This window comes from Ahaetulla prasina, chromosome 4 (assembly GCF_028640845.1).
Source record: "Ahaetulla prasina isolate Xishuangbanna chromosome 4, ASM2864084v1, whole genome shotgun sequence".
Classification (NCBI taxonomy): domain Eukaryota; kingdom Metazoa; phylum Chordata; class Lepidosauria; order Squamata; family Colubridae; genus Ahaetulla; species Ahaetulla prasina.
In genome coordinates this window covers 4,250,743-4,271,984 of record NC_080542.1, presented here as the reverse complement: position 1 = coordinate 4,271,984, position 21,242 = coordinate 4,250,743, and the positions used below count along the sequence as shown (strand labels likewise).

Sequence of the window (21,242 nt, the reverse complement as noted above, 5' to 3'; positions counted from 1 at the left end):
ATGAATTCTGGGAGTTGATGTCCACCCAATGCTGACTAACGAATTCTGGGAATTGAAGTCCACCCAATGCTGCCTAGGGAATTCTGGGAGCTGAAGTCCACCTAACTTAAAGCTGCCAAGGTTGAGAATCAGCGGCTCAAAACGTTAATTTTCACTTTGCGTAAGCAATTACGAGAAAACTTTTTGCAAGGAGTTGAGAGTCAGGATCCGCCAACAGGGTGATCCTAGGCCGGTCACCTTCTCCCAGCCCTAAGAAAGAGGCAATGGCAACCCACTTCTGATGAAAAAATCAGGCCAGCAAAAACCATAATTTAATCAGTTACTTGGAGATGCCTTCCACCTGCGTCTCTCCTTTTCCCACCGCCACGGACCTCAGACCGCCTTTACTTGCACGAGAAATCTAGAACCTATCACCTCAAATGTATGGCTTTCAATTCTTTTTAGTGGCTTGTAATATTTGTAGGTGGTTTTATATGTTTTGGTACTGTGGGTTTTTTTTATGTCTTCCCCAGGGTCAGGAATGGGAGCTATAAAAACTGAAGCACTAAATTAAGTCAGTTATCGTGACCACAAACACTTTTTAAAGTCAGCCAATTTGGCAGTTCCCTCCAGATCTTGGAGACGTAACGGGCACTTTGTCCCGTGGGAAAGAAATCTTTCTTTTTGTCTTAATTCCCCTTTTTCAACCACATTGAACACTGAGTAATTTTGAGAGTGGGGGAGGCAGCTGTTTCTGAGCACTTTGGATCTTAAGTGGAAAGAAAATATCCCATCTGAGACTATTGCAGGAGAAAATTCATTTGCATCAATATAAATTCAATTTGCCAGATTGCTCTCCAATAAGACATCTAATAATTATTACATGTACAGTAAAGGTAAAGGTAAAGGTAAAGGTTCCTCTCGCACATCTGTGCTAGTCATTCCCAACTCTAGGGGGCGGTGCTCATCTCCGTTTTAAAGCCGAAGAGCCAGCGCTGTCCAAAGACGTCTCGGTGGCCATGTGGCCGGTATGACTCAATGCCAAAGGCGCACGGAACGCTGTTATCGTCCCATCAAAGGTGGTCCCTATTTTTCTCCTTGCATTTTTTATGTGCTTTCGAACTGCTAGGTTGGCAGAAGCTGGGACAAGGAACGGGAGCTCACCCCATTACGCGCACTAGGGATTCGAACCGTTGAACTGCCAACCTTTCGATCGACAAGCTCAGTGTCTTAGCCACTCAGCCACCGCATCCCTTAACATATATAGTACTTGTGTATAAATCCACGTGACCCATGAATATAACTATCAAAATACTTTGAAAAATATACCTCCTGCAGATAAAAACTACTGTAGAAATTATATATTGTTTTACATTTTTGTTTTTCCTGATATTTGGACTAAAAAAAGTGAGCGTCAGTTTATCCGTGGATGGGTTTATATATGAGTATTGTATTATAGGAAGTTAGCACCCACCACTCTCCTAGGAAAATGAGATATTTTAGGAAATATTAAAAGGGCAGAATATTTCCCCTCAAAGGGAGGCAGAAACTCAGCCCCCCACCACCTTTGTCAATCGGCCATTAAGGCCTGGGCCAGTCTATTCTACATAACAAAGATCTACTTCCTTCAGGCAGAGCCATAGTAGGAATTTCCCAAAGCCCTTTCATTACATCATCACCCAGTAAGGCTCAACCAAGCCTGGGACACAGACAACCTACAGAGTCACCTCTGCATGGCCCCATAGGAGGGAGTCTGACAACTAATAGATGCTCAAATTCAAAGCCCAACAGAGGGTATAAATCTCTCTCTCTCTCTCTCAACCAGGTGCTTTTTGGCCAGGACCTCAAAGCAAGTGGTTCTGTCCACCATTAAAAACCATCTTTCCAACCAGCCGCCATGTTTCCAGTGTCTTTCTTCCCACTTGGAACCGAACCCAAAAGGATATTTCTTCCAACAGTATATATTTCTTCCGTTCAATTGCGTTCAGTTCTTGAGGTTCCTGGGCAAGTCCTTATAGTTTTCTTGGCAAGGTTTTTCAGAAAGGCAGGGGTGAAATGCTACCGGTTCGCACCGGTTCGGGAGAACCGGTAGTGGCAGCAGTGGGTGGTTTGGCGAACTAGCGGCGGCAGCGTGAGGCTCCGTCCACCCGCCCGGATGTTGTTACTTCCTGGTTTTAACCAGGAAGTAACCTGTTTTTGATCCTCTGCGCATGTGCAAAAGGCTTTGGGTTGAAAATTGCACATGATGCGCGCACAGAGAGTGCCCTTCCAAACCAGTAGGGAAGGTAAGTAGATTTCACCCTGCAGAAAAGTTTAGTTCAGTGATCATAAAAATAGGGAACTGGAAGGTAAATTCAACATTTTGCGGAAGATGGAACAGCCTTAAAAAGAGTTGCACAAATTTGTGGTTCGGTAGCCCAGCAACTACGGTGCCGTTTCCGATAAAGTGCAGCCAGTATTCTGGCTCGCCATTCTGAATTTTATAGTTGCAGCAAAGAATTAAAAGTGACCAGAATGATAAGTGAAAACTGAAAGTGGACCTGATGGCAGCAGGAGAGGGGAGCCTCTGTGAGTAATGTTTCCAGTAACTAGGAGTTCCTTTTGTTAATGTGTTCTAATTCTTCGAAGCAGCAAAGAAAGTTCTCCAAAGAAATGTAGAATCTGATAAAAAATTGGCTAAAACTTGCCAAAGACAAGGACTGGATTAGAATGGCAATCGGACCCACAATTTCCTTTGCTAAGCTAGAGAGTTGTTACGTGAGTTTTGCCTCATTTTATGACTTTTCTTGCCAGGGTTGTTATGTGAATTACTGCAGTTACGTTAGCAACATGGTTGTTACCATATTTTTCGGAACTATAAGACACAGATTTTTTGTCTCCCAAAAGGGGATGAAAGGCCTTGAAAACGGGCTGAAAAAAGTCTAAAAACCGGGTCGAAAAAAAGCCTTGAAAATGGCCCCCCAAAAAGCCTTGAAAACAGGCTTAAAAAAAAGCCTTGAAAACAGGCCAAAAAAGCGCCCAAAATGGCTGAAAAAAGCCTCAAAAACAGGCTGAAAAAGCCCCCTAAATGGGCCAAAAAAGCCTCAAAAATGAGCCAAAAAAAGCCTTGAAAACAGGCTGAAAAATCTTCAAAAACAGGGCAAAAAAGCCCCCAAAATGGCTGAAAAGAGCCTTGAAAACAGGCTGAAAAAAGCCTTGAAAACAGGGCAAAAAAGCCCCCAAAATAGCTGAAAAGAGCCTTGAAAACAGGCCAAAAAAGCCCCCAAACTGGGCCAAAAAAAGCCTCAAAAATGCTCCGAAAAAAGCCCCAAAAATGGGCTGGAAAAGGGCCAAAAAAAAGGCCTGTAAAAAGGAAGGCCGAAAACTTTTTTGATTTCCTTTTCTAAATTTAGATGCGTCTTATAGTCCGAAAAATACGGTAAGTGAATCTGGCTTCCCCACTGTCTTTGCTTGTCAGAAGGTCACAAAAGGGAAGCACGTGACCCCAGGAACACCGCAACCGTCGTAAATATGAGTCAGTGGCCAAGCGTCTGAATTTGGCTCACCTGACCCACGGGGAGGCTGCAACGGTCGTAAGTGTGAAAAAAACGGTCCTACATTCACTTTTTTCAGTGCCGTTGTAACTTCGAACAGTCACTAAATGAATATGCTGTAAGGTCGAGGACGACCTGTAAAGCGATATTAATCTACCTTTACAGCTCAGATCCTATTTGGGGAAATACACACCGGGCTACCAAAATCTTGCCACCGTTTGCGGCAGTGCTGGGTTGTCTCCGATTCGGACCAATTCTATAGAACCGGTAGTAAAACCGGTGGGAGGTTCCGCCCACTGACCCGAAACGTCATCAAAAGTGATCTGCGCATGCGCAGAAGCACGATGCGAACCGGTATAAAGCTAAGTAGAACCCACCTCTGGTTTGTGGCTAACAATTTCAAGGCTCTGATCAACCCACAACCAACACATTTTGTTATACCACCGGTTCGCTGGGTGCACGGTTGCTTTGTGTGTGTGTGTGCGCCTCCCGCACATGTGTCCAGCCTTCCGCGCATGCACTTTGCTCGTGTGCGTGCCTTACGCGCATGTGCCCAGCCTCAAAAAAGTGCCTAAATAGGACAGCATAGAGCTGGCGCGGACTCACGATTTCTGCTACCGGTTCATTCGAACCGGCTGAATCCTGAATACTCTGCCTACAACCCACAAACTTTATGGCTGAGCGATCCCCCCTGAAATGACTTCAGAAAAACGTAAAACGACGTTATTTTAACAAAGCGCGCTAGGAGTTAAAAATCATTTATTTTCAAATAAATACCTATATTAGTATGAACACACACACAAAAATACAGTTTTTCTTTTTTCTTTTTGTCGTTGCTTCATTCGTTGTCCATAAAGGTTAAATGCAGTACGAGAGAAACGTAACGAAGATTAAAGATCAGGGTAGTAATTAAAAACCGCTTTAGGATTACATGATCTCTTGACACTTTTAATTTGCCTATATTTTAACTTGCATGAACGGCAGAAGCCCGGCTAGCCAACTTATTTTGCCTTAACCCTCCTTAGCAAACGGATTTCGACTTCTCCCTTAAATACACTTCCTGAAAAAAAGGAAAGCTAATAAAATCCCTCCCCCCCAACCTCCCCTCCCCCCCCCTTGAATCTGTCCAAACAGAGAGATGGGGGGAAAAAATTCCTAGAAAATTCCTTTGGCTCAAGGGAGAAGTCCCACCGTGCATTTTAGGGAATAATAATTTGAAAAAACAACAACAACAACAAACCCCAACTTATCACTTCTCTGTCGGAAGTTCTCCCAAACTTCTCCAGAGGATTTTGCACCGTTAGTGGAAGCAAGCGTGCGCAAGTGAAGATCGGCGTGCGTTTAGAGAAGGGAATAAATTTCACGGTGAAAAATACACGTCAAGTAATTAACGTACAGGGTGAGGGAGTCTGTGCACAGGGTGAGTGGGTGGCACCACTGGGAGTGGGGGTCCCAGAGTTGGAGGAGGCAGCCGAGTCCTCGACCCACATCTCGGGTGAATGCTGTGAGAGAAGGACGGTGCTTTGATTGCTCCTGACCGTGGTCTCGACCATAGAAACTGCGACTTGATCAGGTGATTATATGTGGAAAAACAATATTTGCAGGAAAAAATAGTGGCGCGGAATGAAAACGAAAAGCGAAATTGGTGGATGAAGAAGTGAAGAAGTTCCTTGAAGTTCACTCCCAGGAGATACATTTTGTTCACCGGCCTTGGGGGTTCGGCACACCCCACTGTGCTTCCGTGGCTCGGGCAAGGGTCCTCCCCTCTTCTCTTCGCCATGCAGTTCTGCTGTGCTGTCACATCACACTCGGCACCATAGCTAAGAGCTGGCTCAAACAGGCTGCCCCGTGGCCCCTGGCCTGGAGGCGGCAGCCGCCCCGCGAGCATTGGGGGCTCCTCCAGGATTGGGCTGGCGGCTGGGGGTACCCCGTGCATTTGTGTTGGCGTTTGTGTTGGCGTTGGCTGGGGTGCTGTGGTTGGCGGGTTGCCTTCCCGGGGAGGCCCGAGTGGCCGCAGGGGAACCTCGGGTACGGCCGGGGGAGCCGCGAACCCGGGCAGGTGCTGGAGACGCCGACGGTCCCGGCGGAGGATTCTGGGCCACGTCGATGGTCAACACGCCGTGGACCTGGGAGAGCTGTGGGCTGTCAAGGCTGGCAACCAACTGGCGTCGTCCGGCACGCAGCGGAGTGAAGTTCTGACAGAGTCGCACGGTTTGATGCGGACCGATATCCCTGCAACGTGAAAACAGACATTCTGGGTCATGCTTGCGAATCTCACCCCCCTTAGGAAAAAAGATGCACGGGGAGAAATAGTACAAGGAGTCCTCGACTTACAACAGTTCGCTTAATGATCGTTCGAGGCTACAACGGCCCTTACAAAAGTGACTTCCAACCGTTTTTAACACATGTGACCTTTGCGGCATCCCCATCGTTTACATTCAGATGCTTGGCCACCGACTCACATTTATGACGGTTTGCAGCATCCCGGGGGTCACACGATCCCCCTTTGCGACCTTCCGACCAGCAGAGTCAACAGGGAAGACAGATTTGTTTGACAGCCTGTGTTCTCGCTATGAATTTAGCGGTCCCTGAGGTCTGAAAGGTTGGTGACCCCTGGTATAGAGCCGTAATGGTGAACCGATGACACGAGTGCCGCGAGTGGCATGCAGAGCCATCTCTCTGGGCACGCCAGCTGTCGCCCGTTGCTGTTCCGGGTTCCAGCCAGCTGGTCTTCGCGTGCGCGGGAGTGCTGGAAACGGGGAGAGCAGCTCTCCAGCGCACATGTGCATGCTGGGAAGCTGAGCTTCCGGTTTCTGGTGCTCCCTCGTGCACGCGCTCCCGTTTCGGCACTCGGTGCTAAAATGGTTCATCAACACTGGTATAGAGTCTCCTGCTTGAGCAGAGGGTTGGGCTAGAAGACCTCCGAGGTCCCTTTCAACTTTATTTTTCTATTCTGTGTCTTTCTGGGGGGCAACGAATCACACAGGAATAACGAAAACACACAATAGGCAGCTTTCTACAGGTCTACTCACCCGACGGTCATTGTGTTGGGAGTCGAGAGTCCGGATCCTTCCATGTGGAAAGTGGCGTTGGTCAAAGTCACAGGAAGGGGGTTCTTGAAGACGATCTGGACTTGAGTCACTTGTCCAACGACGGCCGGACCCAGTAGCTGCGGAGCAGAGAAAAAGAAGATGCCACACGATGAAAATGGCAGTAAGTGGTTGCCGTTACTACTCCTAGGTGTTGCCGTTACTCCTCCTAAGGGTAGTATTTTTACAAACAGCTGAATGGTGTGGCAGTACTCCCAATGACCCTCCCTACAGAATACAGCTCATCCTTGTTTAGCAACCACATTGGCACCTGTCATTAACTAAAGTGGTCACTAAGTGAAACTTTGCTTATGACCTTTCTAGAGCTTTCCTTGGCTTGACAGACCTGCGGAGGTCGTAACGACAAAGAGTGGTCGTGAAGTTGGGGTTTTTTTGCCACTGTCGTAACTGCGAACAATCGCTAAAATCAGTCGCTAAATGAGGACAAATGTAGAACGTAGTTCCCCTTCGCCTCCGGAAGTTGTGAATGCTCCAACATTGGAAGTTTTTAAGAAGATGTTGGATAACCATTTATCTGAAATGGTATAGAGTTGTCTGCCTGAGCAGGGGGTTGGACTAGAAGACCTCCAAGGTCCCTTCCAATTCTGTTATTTTATTTTATAATCCCAATGAGCACGTCACTTGACCAGAACTGGTAGCTCCAAATTTAGGGACAGCTGAAAGAGTCAATTTCCCTAAGTAACATCTCCTGAGAATCCTGACCTTCTGGGCTCAGAAGATCTCACCATCCTTGTCCAACCTAGTTTGTCAGACGTAGCTGGTGAGAGCAGCCTAGAGTTTGTGTCGTACCGTCAGGGTCAGGTCTGGGGTGCGAAGACGGAAAGTATGTTCCTTTGCGATGACCTGTCCGGTTTCGGTTACTTTCCCAGAGACGCTGAGCTTCATGGCTCCTTGGTCCACCAGATGGGGCTTGTACTCGGGATAGGAGATGACCATCGGAACCTGTTGAGCTGCGAGAAAGAAAGAAGACATATTTGGGGTCAGGTAGGCAGAGACCCTTAAGATAAACAATTTTTTTTAAATTTACATTTATATCCCGCCCTTCTCCGAAGACTCAGGGCGGCTTACAGTGTGTAAGGCAATAGTCTCATTCTATTTGTATATTTACAAAGTCAACTTATTGCCCCCCCAACAATCTGGGTCCTCATTTTACCTACCTTATAAAGGATGGAAGGCTGAGTCAACCTTGGGCCTGGTGGGACTAGAACCTGCAGTAATTGCAGGCAGCTGTGTTTTAATAACAGGCTATCTTACAGCCTGAGCCACTCAAGGACCCAAATACCAAGGTTTCCTTGTTTTGCCCAGCCCATTCTGCATCGCAACCCATTCCTTCCTGACAATTTACGAAGGAGGTGGCCCTTCGTTAGAAATAGCACAGCTCAAACAAGGAGCACAGTCACAATGTGTTTTACTGCTCAGCTATTTTTAACTGTAACAGGAAACTCTATTTAGAACAAAAGAGTATATACTGCAGATCCAAACTTGCAAACACTGCCATCTCCTGGCTGAATACTACCATAGCTCTCACAAAAAGATACATTCCAACAATAAATTCCAACACCCTCAATTTTGGCACCAGATGCTGTGCCTCAGGCAGCTGGAGACGGTTACCTCCTCCTGCAGGAACCTGGACCTGGCGCTGCTCCTGTTTAAAATTGCTGCCGGTGACTCCCGTGTAATACATGACGGCCACAAAGAGGTTGAGAGAGACACTGCGAGGCATGGAACTCCGGTTCTTCAGGATGACCCTCAAGGAAATGTCTTGTCCGGTGTAGGCCTCTTGGGTGTCGACCGTCACCGAGATGTCTTCTCCCCACTCCTTGTTGGTGTAGATGTGGGCCTTGGTGCCGTGCTTGGCAGCAGTTTCTACCGCTTTGCGCTCCGCTTCCGATCCTGCGGGGAAAATGAACGGAGGATTCAAAAAATTCTCCTCGATCCCAAGAGAGAGATCCAAAGGAGACCTTGAGGAAATATGCCATTTTTAGGATAGCCAGCGACAGATGCTACTACAAGTAGTCTTCAACTTACGACTATGATTGAAGTCATAACCCAAACTTTTGACCCAAAATTTCCATTGTTATGTTAATTGAGTTTTGCCTTATTTTACGAGTGAATGGATCACTGCAGTTCTGAAGTGACCGACACGGTCGTTCAGTGAATCCGGCCTCCACACTGACTTTGCTGGTCAGAAGGTCACAAAAGGGGATCACGTAATCCTGGGATCACTACAACCATCATAAAATACGAGTCAGTTGCCAGCATCTGAATTTTGATCTCATCACCACAGGATGATGAGCAACGGTTGCAAGTGTGAAAAACAGTGATCAGTTACTTTTTTCGATGCCATTATAAATCGAGGACTGCCTGTCCTTTTGTCACCACTGGGCCAATCCTATTCCTCCGCTCAACGTACTCTTACCTTCGGGGTGCTTGTAAAGGCTGGTGATGTCTTCGCGCTGATGGGACCCTACGGCTTTGGTGCTGATGAGATGGCCGATGGCTTTTTCTTCTACGTAGACGATCTTGAAGCTGCCGTCCCCTTGGCGTTGCCAATACACTTTGTCGCTGTTCACCTGAGGAGACAAAGTATCACCAATCCACCCATTCCTGCCGATTTTTCTCCCCGCCGTGCCTGAAGGCACTGATCTCGACACTACGCCACCTCAGCTGTGCTCGACACTAAAAGAGAGACCCACCTCGGCAAAGCAGAAGGAAGCGTCGTACTTCATGTAGACCAGGCCGTTTTTGATAGCCTCCACGGAGCAGGGCCCACAGCAGAAGATCCCTGTGGGAAGAAGCGGGAGGTGATCGTGTTGTGTCCCACCAGAACGCGAGAAAGGAAACGGAGAAGAGTAGAATAACTAACAGAGTTGGAAGGGACCTCGGAGGTCTTCTAGTCCAACCCCCCTGCTCAGGCAGGGAATCCCCCATGCCACTTCAGACAAATGGTTATCTAATCTCTTCTTAAAAACGTCCATTGTGTTGAAGCATTTACAACTTCTGGGGCCCTTTCAATCTAGAACAGGGGGTGTCAAACTCGATTTCATTGAGGGCCACATCAGGGTTGCGTTTGACCTTGGAGGGGGGTCATGGGCAGGAGGCATGGCCAGACCTTTCAGCTGCAATGGCCTCCTGCAGCCCTCTGTCAGCGAAGGTGGGCTGTGCCCCAGAGATAGGATTCATGTACCTTCCCTAATGGTTTGCAAACGTGAGCGCGCGTGCGCTCCTTCCACGCAGGTGCTCTGCTCGCACGCCTTCCGCGCATGCTCGCGGCCTCCAAAATGTGGCTAAATTGGACGACATTATGTCCAGGCGCGTGGGCGGGGCCTATCGCAGTAGACGCTACTGGTTCAACTGAACTGGATAGAACTGGAGGTCAGATCTAGCCTGTGGGGTGCTTAGATCTGGCCTGTGAGCCCGGCCTGGAAACACCGAAGGACCGGCCCGTGGGACCTCAGCCAGGGAAAATGGAGCTCGGGAGGGCCGCGTGCAGGGGGCGTGGCCAGGGGTGTGTGTGGGCCACCCGAACTCTGTTTTCGCTGGCAGAGGCACTGCGGGGAGGTCCTTCGCTGATCCCAAGGCAGCCCCACGGGCCACTTCTAAGCACCGCGTGGGCTGGATCCGGCCCGTGGGTCTTGAGTTTGATACCCCTGATCTAGAACCTTCTCAAGAGTTTCCAAGGTCGGGGATGCCATTTCATAGGAGAGCTTTCTCACCAGCCCAAACGTACCACTGCTGGATTCCTGAGGGGTTGCGTCCACCACTTGCCACCCGTCGAACCCCGAAGGCAGATCCGGTCTCGTCATCCAGCAGTCGTTCCAGACATGGAAATTCCTGCATCCAAAGGAGGGATTTCAAAGGTTCCGTGCATAACTGGAAGGGACCTCGGAGGTCTTCTAGTCCAACCCCCAAGCTCAAGCAAAAGACCCTATGCCATTTCAGACCAACGGTTGTCCAATCTCTTCTTAATAATCTCTGCCACTTCTGGTGGCAAGCAGTTCCACTGATTAATTGTTCTCACTGATAGGAAACGTCTCCTTATTTCTACGTTGCTTCTCTTCTTGATTAGTTTCCATCTGTTGCTTTTTGTCCTGACTCCTTATTTATGGGGAGTTTCAGTTGTCGAGGTCATGGTTGTCCCAAAAGTGCTTTTTCAAAAGGCAACTGGGCTTTGTTTTTCCTTCAAGACATTTTGCTTCTCGTCCAAGAAGTTTCCTCAGCTCTGACTAAACCCTTCCATTCCCTACCCTCCAGTCAGAGCTGAAGAAGCTTCTTGGACGAGAAGTGAAATGTCTTCAAGGAAAAACCAGAAATTCCAGTTGCCTCTTGAAAAAACACCTTTGGGACAACTATGACCTGGATGACTGGGAATCTCCACAGACATTCTTTATGTTTTAGCCTCCAGGCCCTTAATCATCTTAGTTGCTGTTCTCTGCAGACTTGTCCTTCTCCTCACCACCCGAACACCCATGGAGGAAGAGGAGGAGGAGGAGGAGGAGGAGGAGGAGGGGAGGGGGAGGAAGAGGAGGAGAGGGAGGAGGGGGAGAAGGGGGAGTCATAGTCAAAGTCATAGACATTCTTTATATGTGTTTTAGCCTCCACGCCCTTAATCATCTTAATTGCTCTTCTCTGTAGACTTGTCCTTCACCTCACCACCCAAACACCCATAGAGGAGGAGAAAGAGCAGGAGTGGAGGGGGAAGAAGAGGAGGAGAGGGAGGAGGAGTTGTCATAGTCAAAGTCATAGACATTCTTTATATGTTTTAACCTCCACACTCTTAATCATCTTAGTTGCTCTTCTCTGCAGACTTATCCTTCTCCTCACCACTCGAACACCCATGGAGAAGAAGGGGGGAGAGGGGGGAGGAGAAAGTGGAGGAGGGAGAGGAAGAGGAGGAGAGAGAGGAGGACGAGTCATATTCAAAGTCATAGACATTCTTTATATGTTTTAGCCTCCATGCCCTTCATCCTCTTAGTTGCTCTTCTCTCCAGACTTGTCGTTCTCCTCACCACCTAAACACCCATGGAGGAGGGGGAGGAGGAAAAGGAGGAGGAGAGGGAGGAAGAGGAGGTCTCGTGTCCTCACCACACAGAGTCGGCGTTGAGGTGCTCCAGGGGCTTCATATTCTCATCAAAGTAGATGTCCATAGTGAGGCTGACGTCTGTGTCGTGCGCCGAGTTGTAATTGGTGACAGTCCGCGTGGCAATGCCCAGGCTCCGCAGAACTGAGGAGGAAGAGGGACAGAGAGGAAGGGTATCAGCAGAGAGGCCTAGTAGTTCTTCTCAACCAGTATCCAAAAAGTTGGTGGGATTTTTTTGAATGTGATATTTGCTCTCCTGAATATTTGCAAAGATTTAGGATCGAACAGCGAACCCAAATGTTCGGCCAGTAATGCAGGTAATCCTCGACTTACAACCGTTCATTTAGCAAATGCTTGAAGTTATGACAGCCTTGAAGAAAGTGACTTACAACAAGTCCTCGCACTTACAATGGGGGCGGTGTCCACCGGTTCGTATGATTTTAAACTCGGGCATTTGGCAACCGGCATGTATTTACAACGGTTGCAGCGTACCAGGGTCATGTGATCGCCCTTTGTGACCATCCCAATAATCTTCTGACAAGGAAAGCCAAAGCCGGATTTACTTAACGACCATGCGATTCGCTTAACCGCCGCCATGATTGGCTTCGCAACCGTGGGGCGGGGGGTGGAAGTCGTAAAATTGGAAGGGACATGTTTCACAGCTGCTTGGCTTCAGATAGATCGAAATTCCGGGGCCAATTGCGGTCGTACATCGAGGACTACCGTACCTGTATCATGGTTTGTGGTCGCGCAACATGCAGTCTGTGCTCAAATGGAATCGGGTCCCTTGTGATATCAGCACAATGGGTGAACATCACAGCCCTCGACTTACGACTACAGTTCATTTAGTGACCATTCAAAGTGACGACCGTGCTGTAAAAAGTGACTTTAGGGCCGTTTGTCATATTTACGACCATTGCGGGCATCCTGGCGGTCACGCGACTCGTATTTATGACGGCCGCAGTGTTCACAGGGGGTCACGCAATCCCCTTTGGCGAGCAAAGTCAATGGGCAAAGCGATTCGCTTAATAGCCGGGTGAGTAACTGAATAACGGCCGCGGTTCACTTAACAACCGTGACCAGAAACGTCATAAAATGGGAGAGAACGCAAATGTTTTGACTCAGCGGTAGAAATTTTGGGCTGGTCGGGTGGAGTGCTACCTGTAGTTGATTTATTCTGTTGTCGTTTGATGAGCTAAGAAAAACTTCCAGGAATTCCTACTCAAGACGCATAAATGATCAGAACCCGCCCAGGATAATTAATGTATGCCGTGCAAGCCCCGCCCCCTTAATGACGTCACTGCATAAACTCCTCTTTTAAATTCCTGAGTTGTGATGTAGTGTAATATTTATTTTATTTTTATTTATTTTATTTGCATTTATATCCCGCCCTTCTCCGAAGACTCAGGGCGGCTTACACTATGTCAAGCAATAGTCTTCATCCATTTGTATATTATATACAAAGTCAACTTTTATTGCCCCCAACAATCTGGGTCCTCATTTTACCTACCTTATAAAGGATGGAAGGCTGAGTCAACCTTGGGCCTGGCGGGGCTTGAACCTGCAGTAATTGCAAGCAGCTGCTGTTAATAACAGACTGTCTTACCAGTCTGAGCCACAGAGGCCCGTAATATGTACCTTGCTGAATATTACATATTACATATGTAATATTACATATTATATTATATAATACTGAGAGCATATGCACCAAGACAAATTCCTTGTGTGTCCAATCACACTTGGCCAATAAAAAATTCTGTTCTGTTCTATTCTATTCTATTCTATTCTATTCTATTCTATTCTATTCTATTCTATTCTATTCTATTCTATTCTATTCTATTCTATCACCCCTGCACAGGTCAGGTGAACGGAGCCTGCCTTGTTTTCTGCTGACAATCGGCAATTATAGGTAGTCCTCTACGTATGGACGTTCATTTAGTGACCGCTTGAAGTTACGGCAGCACTGAAAAAAAATGACTTGGCCGTTCGGACCGTTTTTTTTCCCACCCTGGGTCGCGTGATCAAAATTGAGGTGCTTGGCCACTGACTCATTTTATGATGCTGGCTGCGGCCCGGGGTCAGGGGATTTCCCCCCTCTTTTGCAACCTTTCGACCCGCAAAGCCAAACAGGGAAGTCAGATCCGCTTAACAATGGTGTGGCTAACTTATCAAATGCGGTGATTCACTGAACAACGGGGGCAAGAAAAGTCGCGGAACGAGGCAAAACTCGCGCAACAGGTGTGTTGCTTAGCTAGGGGAATTCTTGGCTCAGTTGTGGTCATAAGGAGAGGACTAACTGTGCTGGCTGGGAAAGGACCAGCCTGCTTGCGGTCATCAAGAAATTATTAATAATAATTCTTCTTCTTCTTTTTTTTGTTTCGTTTCCAGACCTGATTGGACCTTTTAAAAGGAAAAACCAGGACCACCTTATAGCAGGTAACAAAATTGGAAGGGACATGTTTCACAGCTGCTTGGCTTCAGATAGATCGAAATTCCGGGGCCAATTGCGGTCGTACATCGAGGACTACCGTACCTGTATCATGGTTTGTGGTCGCGCAACATGCAGTCTGTGCTCAAATGGAATCGGGTCCCTTGTGATATCAGCACAATGGGTGAACATCACAGCCCTCGACTTACGACTACAGTTCATTTAGTGACCATTCAAAGTGACGACCGTGCTGTAAAAAGTGACTTTAGGGCCGTTTGTCATATTTACGACCATTGCGGGCATCCTGGCGGTCACGCGACTCGTATTTATGACGGCCGCAGTGTTCACAGGGGGTCACGCAATCCCCTTTGGCGAGCAAAGTCAATGGGCAAAGCGATTCGCTTAATAGCCGGGTGAGTAACTGAATAACGGCCGCGGTTCACTTAACAACCGTGACCAGAAACGTCATAAAATGGGAGAGAACGCAAATGTTTTGACTCAGCGGTAGAAATTTTGGGCTGGTCGGGTGGAGTGCTACCTGTAGTTGATTTATTCTGTTGTCGTTTGATGAGCTAAGAAAAACTTCCAGGAATTCCTACTCAAGACGCATAAATGATCAGAACCCGCCCAGGATAATTAATGTATGCCGTGCAAGCCCCGCCCCCTTAATGACGTCACTGCATAAACTCCTCTTTTAAATTCCTGAGTTGTGATGTAGTGTAATATTTATTTTATTTTTATTTATTTTATTTGCATTTATATCCCGCCCTTCTCCGAAGACTCAGGGCGGCTTACACTATGTCAAGCAATAGTCTTCATCCATTTGTATATTATATACAAAGTCAACTTTTATTGCCCCCAACAATCTGGGTCCTCATTTTACCTACCTTATAAAGGATGGAAGGCTGAGTCAACCTTGGGCCTGGCGGGGCTTGAACCTGCAGTAATTGCAAGCAGCTGCTGTTAATAACAGACTGTCTTACCAGTCTGAGCCACCAGAGGCCCGTAATATGTACCTTGCTGAATATTACATATTACATATGTAATATTACATATTATATTATATAATACTGAGAGCATATGCACCAAGACAAATTCCTTGTGTGTCCAATCACACTTGGCCAATAAAAAATTCTGTTCTATTCTATTCTATTCTATTCTATTCTATTCTATTCTATTCTATTCTATTCTATTCTATTCTATTCTATTCTATTCTATCAGCCCTGCACAGGTCAGGTGAACGGAGCCTGCCTTGTTTTCTGCTGACAATCGGCAATTATAGGTAGTCCTTTACGTACGGACGTTCATTTAGTGACCGCTTGAAGTTACGGCAGCACTGAAAAAAAATGACTTCGCCGTTCGGACCGTTTTTTTTTTCCACCCTGGGTCGCGTGATCAAAATTGAGGTGCTTGGCCACTGACTCATTTTATGACGCTGGCTGCGGCCTGGGGTCAGGGGTATTTCCCCCCTCTTTTGCGACCTTTTGACCCGCAAAGCCAAACGGGGAAGTCAGATCCGTTTAACAATGGTGTGGCTAACTTATCAAATGCGGTGATTCACTGAACAACGGGGGCAAGAAAGGTCGTAGAACGAGGCAAAACTCGCGCAACAGGTGTGTTGCTTAGCTAGGGGAATTCTTGGCTCAGTTGTGGTCATAAGGAGAGGACTAACTGTGCTGGCTGGGAAAGGACCGGCCTGCTTGCGGTCATCAAGAAATTATTAATAATTCTTCTTCTTCTTTTTTTTGTTTCGTTTCCAGACCTGATTGGACCTTTTAAAAGGAAAAACCAGGACCACCTTATAGCAGGTAACAAAATTGGAAGAGACCTTGGAGATCTTCTAGTCCAACTCTCCTGCTCAGGCAGGAGACAATATATCGTTTAAGAGAAATGGTTTTTCCAGTCTCTTCTTAAAAAGTGGCAGTATAATAGTAGCAGGAGGAGGAGGAGGAGGAGGAATAACAGAATAGCGGAGTTGGAAGGGACCTTGGAGGTCTTCTAGTCCAACCCCCCCTGCTCAGGCAGGAGACAATATATCGTTTAAGAGAAATAGTTTTTCCAGTCTCTTCTTAAAAAGTGGCAGTATAATAGTAACAGGAGGAGGAGGAGGATTAACAGAATAACAGAGTTGGAAGGGACCTTGGAGGTCTTCTAGTCCAACCCCCTGCTCAAGCAGGAGACCCTATACCGGTGGTTCTCAACCTTTATAGTGCTGCGACCCCTTTAATACAATTCCCCACGATGTGGCGACCCCCAACCGTAAAATTATTTTCGTTTTGAATTTATCGCGCCTGGAGCCGTATTGGCTAGTGATCTGAACTGCTTGCGATTGCCTTGAGGACAGAGGCATTAAAGCGGAGACTCCTCCCCTATTAAGTTTATCGCGCCTGAAGCCAGATTAGGCTAGCGATTGGGAGCGATTGCAGCTGGCTTGAGAGGGAGACTTCAGAGAAAAGATTTCTCTCTTTTTTTAATTCATCGCGCCTGAAGCCGAATTCGGCTCGCGATTTGAAGAGCCTGCAGCTGGATTGTGGAGTCAACCATTGGAGCGCGATTCTTCGACTCGCAAGTATACTTCCCGTATTTCTGATGGTCTTAGGTGACCCCTGGCAAATCGTCATTCGACCCCCAACGGGATCGCGACCCACAGGTTGAGAACCGCTGCCCTATACAATTCCAGACAAATGTCCAATCTCTTCTTAAAAAGTAGTAGCGGGAGGAGGAGGAAGAGGGGGAGGAGGAATAACAGAATAAAAGAGATGGAAGGGACCTTAGAGGTCTTCTAGTCCAGCCCCCTGTTCAAGCGGGAGACCCTACATCGTTTCAGAGAAACGGGGATGTCCAATCTCTTCTTCAAAAGCTCCAGGGATGAAGACACCCACAATGTCGTGTCCCACTCTCCCTCCGACAGCCGGGTCGGGGAAGTCTGTCTCAAGCGTGGCCACGAAGCCTCTGCAGCTTTGCCAAATTCCTGTCAGAGTTCTCAGGGCAGGCAGGAATCCAAGGTGTGACTTCAGCAACCAGATTAGACTTTGCCTGACTCAAGGAATCCCAAAAAGCAGATCCTTTATATAGGCCATGGGGTGTGGCTCCATGACTCAGCACTTATCCAGGCCTGCCCCTCCCTTCCTTTTGCTGACGTCGCCTCTCCATTCTCCGGAAGCGAGGATCTGTCCACTGCATTGTTTCGTCCCCAGCTGCTGGCAGTTCCAGCTCGTGGCTGGCTTCAGGCGTACATACTATCAGAGGGAGGTTTGTTTACTCAGTTTGTCCGGGCATGGTGCCAGGGCTGGGGGCTGGAGGCATGCCAGGACATTCTTCTGCACTATCAGTCTCTGGCTCCGTTGGCAGGAGATGTGAGGGGCCTGGCTGTGGAGAGAGGGGCGGGCGAGGCACAACACACAACATCACAATCTACGGCCCCCTATCCCTGAGGTTCCTGCTTCTTTTCTTGTGACCCGCAAACCTCCCTCCCCCCCCGTCAACAGCGAACACCCGTTACCTGTGGTCACGACGCCCGCAAACACCCAGCACTGCCCATAGAGGACGGGGTAACCGGTACGGTGATACTTCAGCAAAATGTCTCGGCTGCCCACCCAGGCCGAAGGGTTGGTGCCGCGGGAGTAATCCCCTGTCCAGCATCCGACCAGAACACCATTGTCGTCTAGAGAGTTCACCTGGGAGGAAACACAACACCGTCATGGATCAAAAACAAGGCCAAGAGCGTCTATGGTGTGGGGTTTTTTTTTTAACGGTTTATTTATATATTTTCATTTTACACATATCGGTGTTTAGTGAGCAGGGCATTGTCTGGATCCATTTGTTTACATAATAATAATTCCCCAGGTCTAATTTCTATTTCTATTACAGAGGTGGAATTCAGCTGGTTCGGACCGATTCAGCCGAACCAGTAGAAGAGATCGCAGGTGGACTTGCCCACCTGCCCTGGCGCTATGGTTGTGGTCTGCCAGCAGCCTGCGGAGCTGGCAACGGAGTCGGAAAGCGATGAGGCTGAGATGAGGCAGGGCCATCGGGGAGTGAGGTGCGGACTCCAGAGCCTCCAGAGACTGATAGTAGTGAGGCAGAGGAACAGGAGGACCCTGTTCCTAATGCACGCATGAGAAGAGCTGCCGGAAGGCAAGAGCAGCTCAGGCACAAAGGACAACTCGGGAGTAAGGCCAAGAGATGATTGGCCCCTCCCATAAAGCTTAAAACAGACCAGCACCGGTGTTTGGGCTTTGCCGGAAAACAATGTTGTAGCTGTGTCTTCTGCTCCGTCTTCTGCTTCGTGTACGTCTTTATTTTTGTAGCTTCTGGACGTTTGCCAGGAAGGGCCTTTGCCAGTTTGCCTAATTGGACTAAGGTTTGTGAGATAACTGAGGAATTTGTGTTGGGAGGCATTTGTTTTAATTTAATTGAATGACGCTGGGAATAAAGTAATTCTCAGCTGTTCAAATAAAGTTTGTTTTTTCACGGGCTGAGTTTCCTACAACCTACTTGGGCCTGGGTCACAACAGCTATGCTATCCTATTTAGGCATGTTTTTGAGTCTGGGCGCATGCGCAGAAGGTGTGTGCGGATGCAAACCTAGCGTGCGCACACGCGACAAACTGGTGGTAACAGTATCTGAAACCCACCGCTGTTCTATTATCCAACCATTTGTCAAACAAGTGCGTTGAAAATATTCTGTATCTTCTTTTTCTCTTATTTTTGGTGTCAACCTCTCCATTTCAGCACAACCTAATTTTTTTTTGTAAATTACATCTTCTTCTGAAAGTGTTTCCTCATTTTTCCGGTACTACGCAAATGCAATTCTTGCCGCTTTCAAAACATGTCAAATTTAATATAAATTCCCTTTTTTAATTATACTTTTCACTATAATATCTAACAAAAACATTCCTTGCTTACAATCGATGTGCCGCTTTAACATTTTTTTTCCTAACCGTGTATGCAATTTCGTCCAATATTTCTTTGCTTTTGTGCAGGGCCACCACATGTGGTTATATGTACCCAGTGTCTGGTTGCATTTCCAACATCTGGCGGACATGTCTCTAAACATCTTTGCTAACCTGGCCGGTGCTAAATGCATCTACAGTGTTGGGGACCACGATTCTTACTTATATACAGCTGTATAGGTAGTCCTCAAGTTACGACGTTCACTGAGGAACTGTTGTGACTCATCCTCCCTCCTCTCCTCAGCCGGGCCTCTCCCGTCTCCAACCGGGCCTTTTATCAGACTCTGAGTCTGATAATGAAGATGAACGGCCTGTCATGCCTCCAGCCCCCAGCCCTGGCCCCATGCCCGGAGAGGATTCCAGGAGTGAAAGGACAAGCCCGATAAACCTCACTCATACAGCGTGTGTTCCTTTGGCTCAGCCTTCAGAGCAGGAAGCCAGCCAGGTGCTGGAATCACTCGGCCCTACTCCCTCTGACCCCTCCCTTTCCCAGAAGCTGACAGCAGATCCAGCTGAAGACAATTCAGGTGGGTGGACCCTCGCTTCCGGATATCTGAGAGGCGATGCCAGCAGAAGGACGGGTGGGGCAGGCCTGGATAAATGCTGAGTCATGGAGCCACCCCCCCACAGCCTATATAAAGGACCTGCTTTTGGCATTCCAACCTTGAGTCAAGCAAAGTCTTATCTAGTTTGCTGATATCGGACTCTATCGAGTCACAACTTGGACTCCTGCCTGCCCTGATAAACCTCGAAGGAACTTAGCAAGCTGCAAAGGCTTCGTTGCCAAGTTTGTTACGGACTTCCTTGACTCGTTCGTCAGAGTGGGGGTGGGACACGACAGGGACTGTTCGAAGTTACAACGGCCATGAAAAAAGTGACTTAGAACCGCTTTTCAGACTTACGCCCCTTATGGCATCCCTATGGTCACGTGATTTACTGTACATGTGGATGCTTGGCAACTGACTCGCGTTTATGATGGTTTGCAGCCTTAAGGGATCCCCTTTTGCAAGAAAAGTCGTAACGTGGAGCAAAATGTGGACTTCAACTCCCTGAATTCCACAGCCAGCAAAGCAAAGACTTCTGGGAGTTGAAGTCCGCACGACTTTAAGTTGGATAGGTTAAGAAAAGATATTTTAACCTACCTCTATAAAGCCACGTTCCTATTATATTTATGGAGTCGGATACCCCGTCAAGCCTACCTCGAAGGGGTGACATCCGCTTTAAATAGCCTGATGTTATTTTCCCGTTCCCTCCCTATTATTATTATTATTATTTTTTGCAGTTCAACTTATTTTATTCGATAAGAAAGATAGAAAAATGTTGGACAAACAATGGGGAAAAAAAACGAAAACGAAACTAAACTAAACTAAAGCGGAACGAAAAGAAGAAAAAGGAGAAGCAAGGAAGGTTATTAAAGGTTTAAATGTTGTGTATCATCTATAGGTCATTAGAACATTTCAGGGACTCCTTGACTTACAACGGCGCTGAAAAAGGTAACTTATGACTGGTCTTTGCACTTATAACTGTTGCAAGTTCCCTACAGTCACATGAGCAAAATTTGCACATTTGACATTCGGTACGTATTTATGACCATTGTTCCACTTCCAAGATTGAATTTCTGTTTTTTAACGCTTGTAAGCAGGGGTGGGATTCAGCCGGTTCGGACCGATTATGGGCGAACCGGATGCTAATTTTACATCTGGTTCGCCGAACCGGTAGTTGCGAGAACATGGCTGGCCCCGCCCACCCGTCCCTGCTCCTCCCATCCCAGGAGTCTCCATTTGGATGCCAGGTAAGTGCAGCACCTGCGCAGAGGCTCTGGGAGGGCGAAAAACGGGCCGCCCGGAAGTACCGGAAGTCCGGAAACGGGCCTGTTTTCAGCCTCCGGAGCCCAGGGGAGGCCATTTTGGTTCAGGAGGCCGAGTAGGCCACGCCCACCATGGCCACGCCCACCCAGCAATTAGGCAGCGAACCAGTTGCTAAAATGTTTGAATTTTTTTTAATTCACTGTAATTCTTACTGCGAGAGAGAGAAAGACAAAGAAAAAAGAAGAGGGAGAAAGAAAAAGAAGAGAAAGAAAGAGTGAGGAAAAAGAAAAAGAGACAGTGAGAGTGAGAGTGAGAGAAAGAGACAGAGAAAGACAAAGAAAAAAGAAGAG

The 21,242-nt window shown here is 47.6% G+C and overlaps 1 protein-coding gene across 1 annotated transcript in view; it reads right to left on the bottom strand.

Moving 5' to 3' along the window:
- Positions 1-4,254: 4,254 nt before the first annotated feature.
- TGM1 (transglutaminase 1) overlaps positions 4,255-21,242 on the bottom strand; it is a 63,301-nt gene continuing 46,313 nt past the window's right edge. Inside the window, exons 7-15 of the mRNA XM_058181158.1 lie at positions 17,633-17,807; positions 11,708-11,846; positions 10,353-10,456; positions 9,319-9,407; positions 9,042-9,195; positions 8,234-8,515; positions 7,412-7,572; positions 6,545-6,681; positions 4,255-5,744 (exon numbers count right to left, since the gene is read on the bottom strand). Of these exons, the coding sequence (XP_058037141.1) occupies positions 5,345-5,744; positions 6,545-6,681; positions 7,412-7,572; positions 8,234-8,515; positions 9,042-9,195; positions 9,319-9,407; positions 10,353-10,456; positions 11,708-11,846; positions 17,633-17,807 (1,641 nt within the window). The 3' untranslated portion in view covers positions 4,255-5,344. The remainder of the gene's footprint in view (positions 5,745-6,544; positions 6,682-7,411; positions 7,573-8,233; positions 8,516-9,041; positions 9,196-9,318; positions 9,408-10,352; positions 10,457-11,707; positions 11,847-17,632; positions 17,808-21,242) is intronic.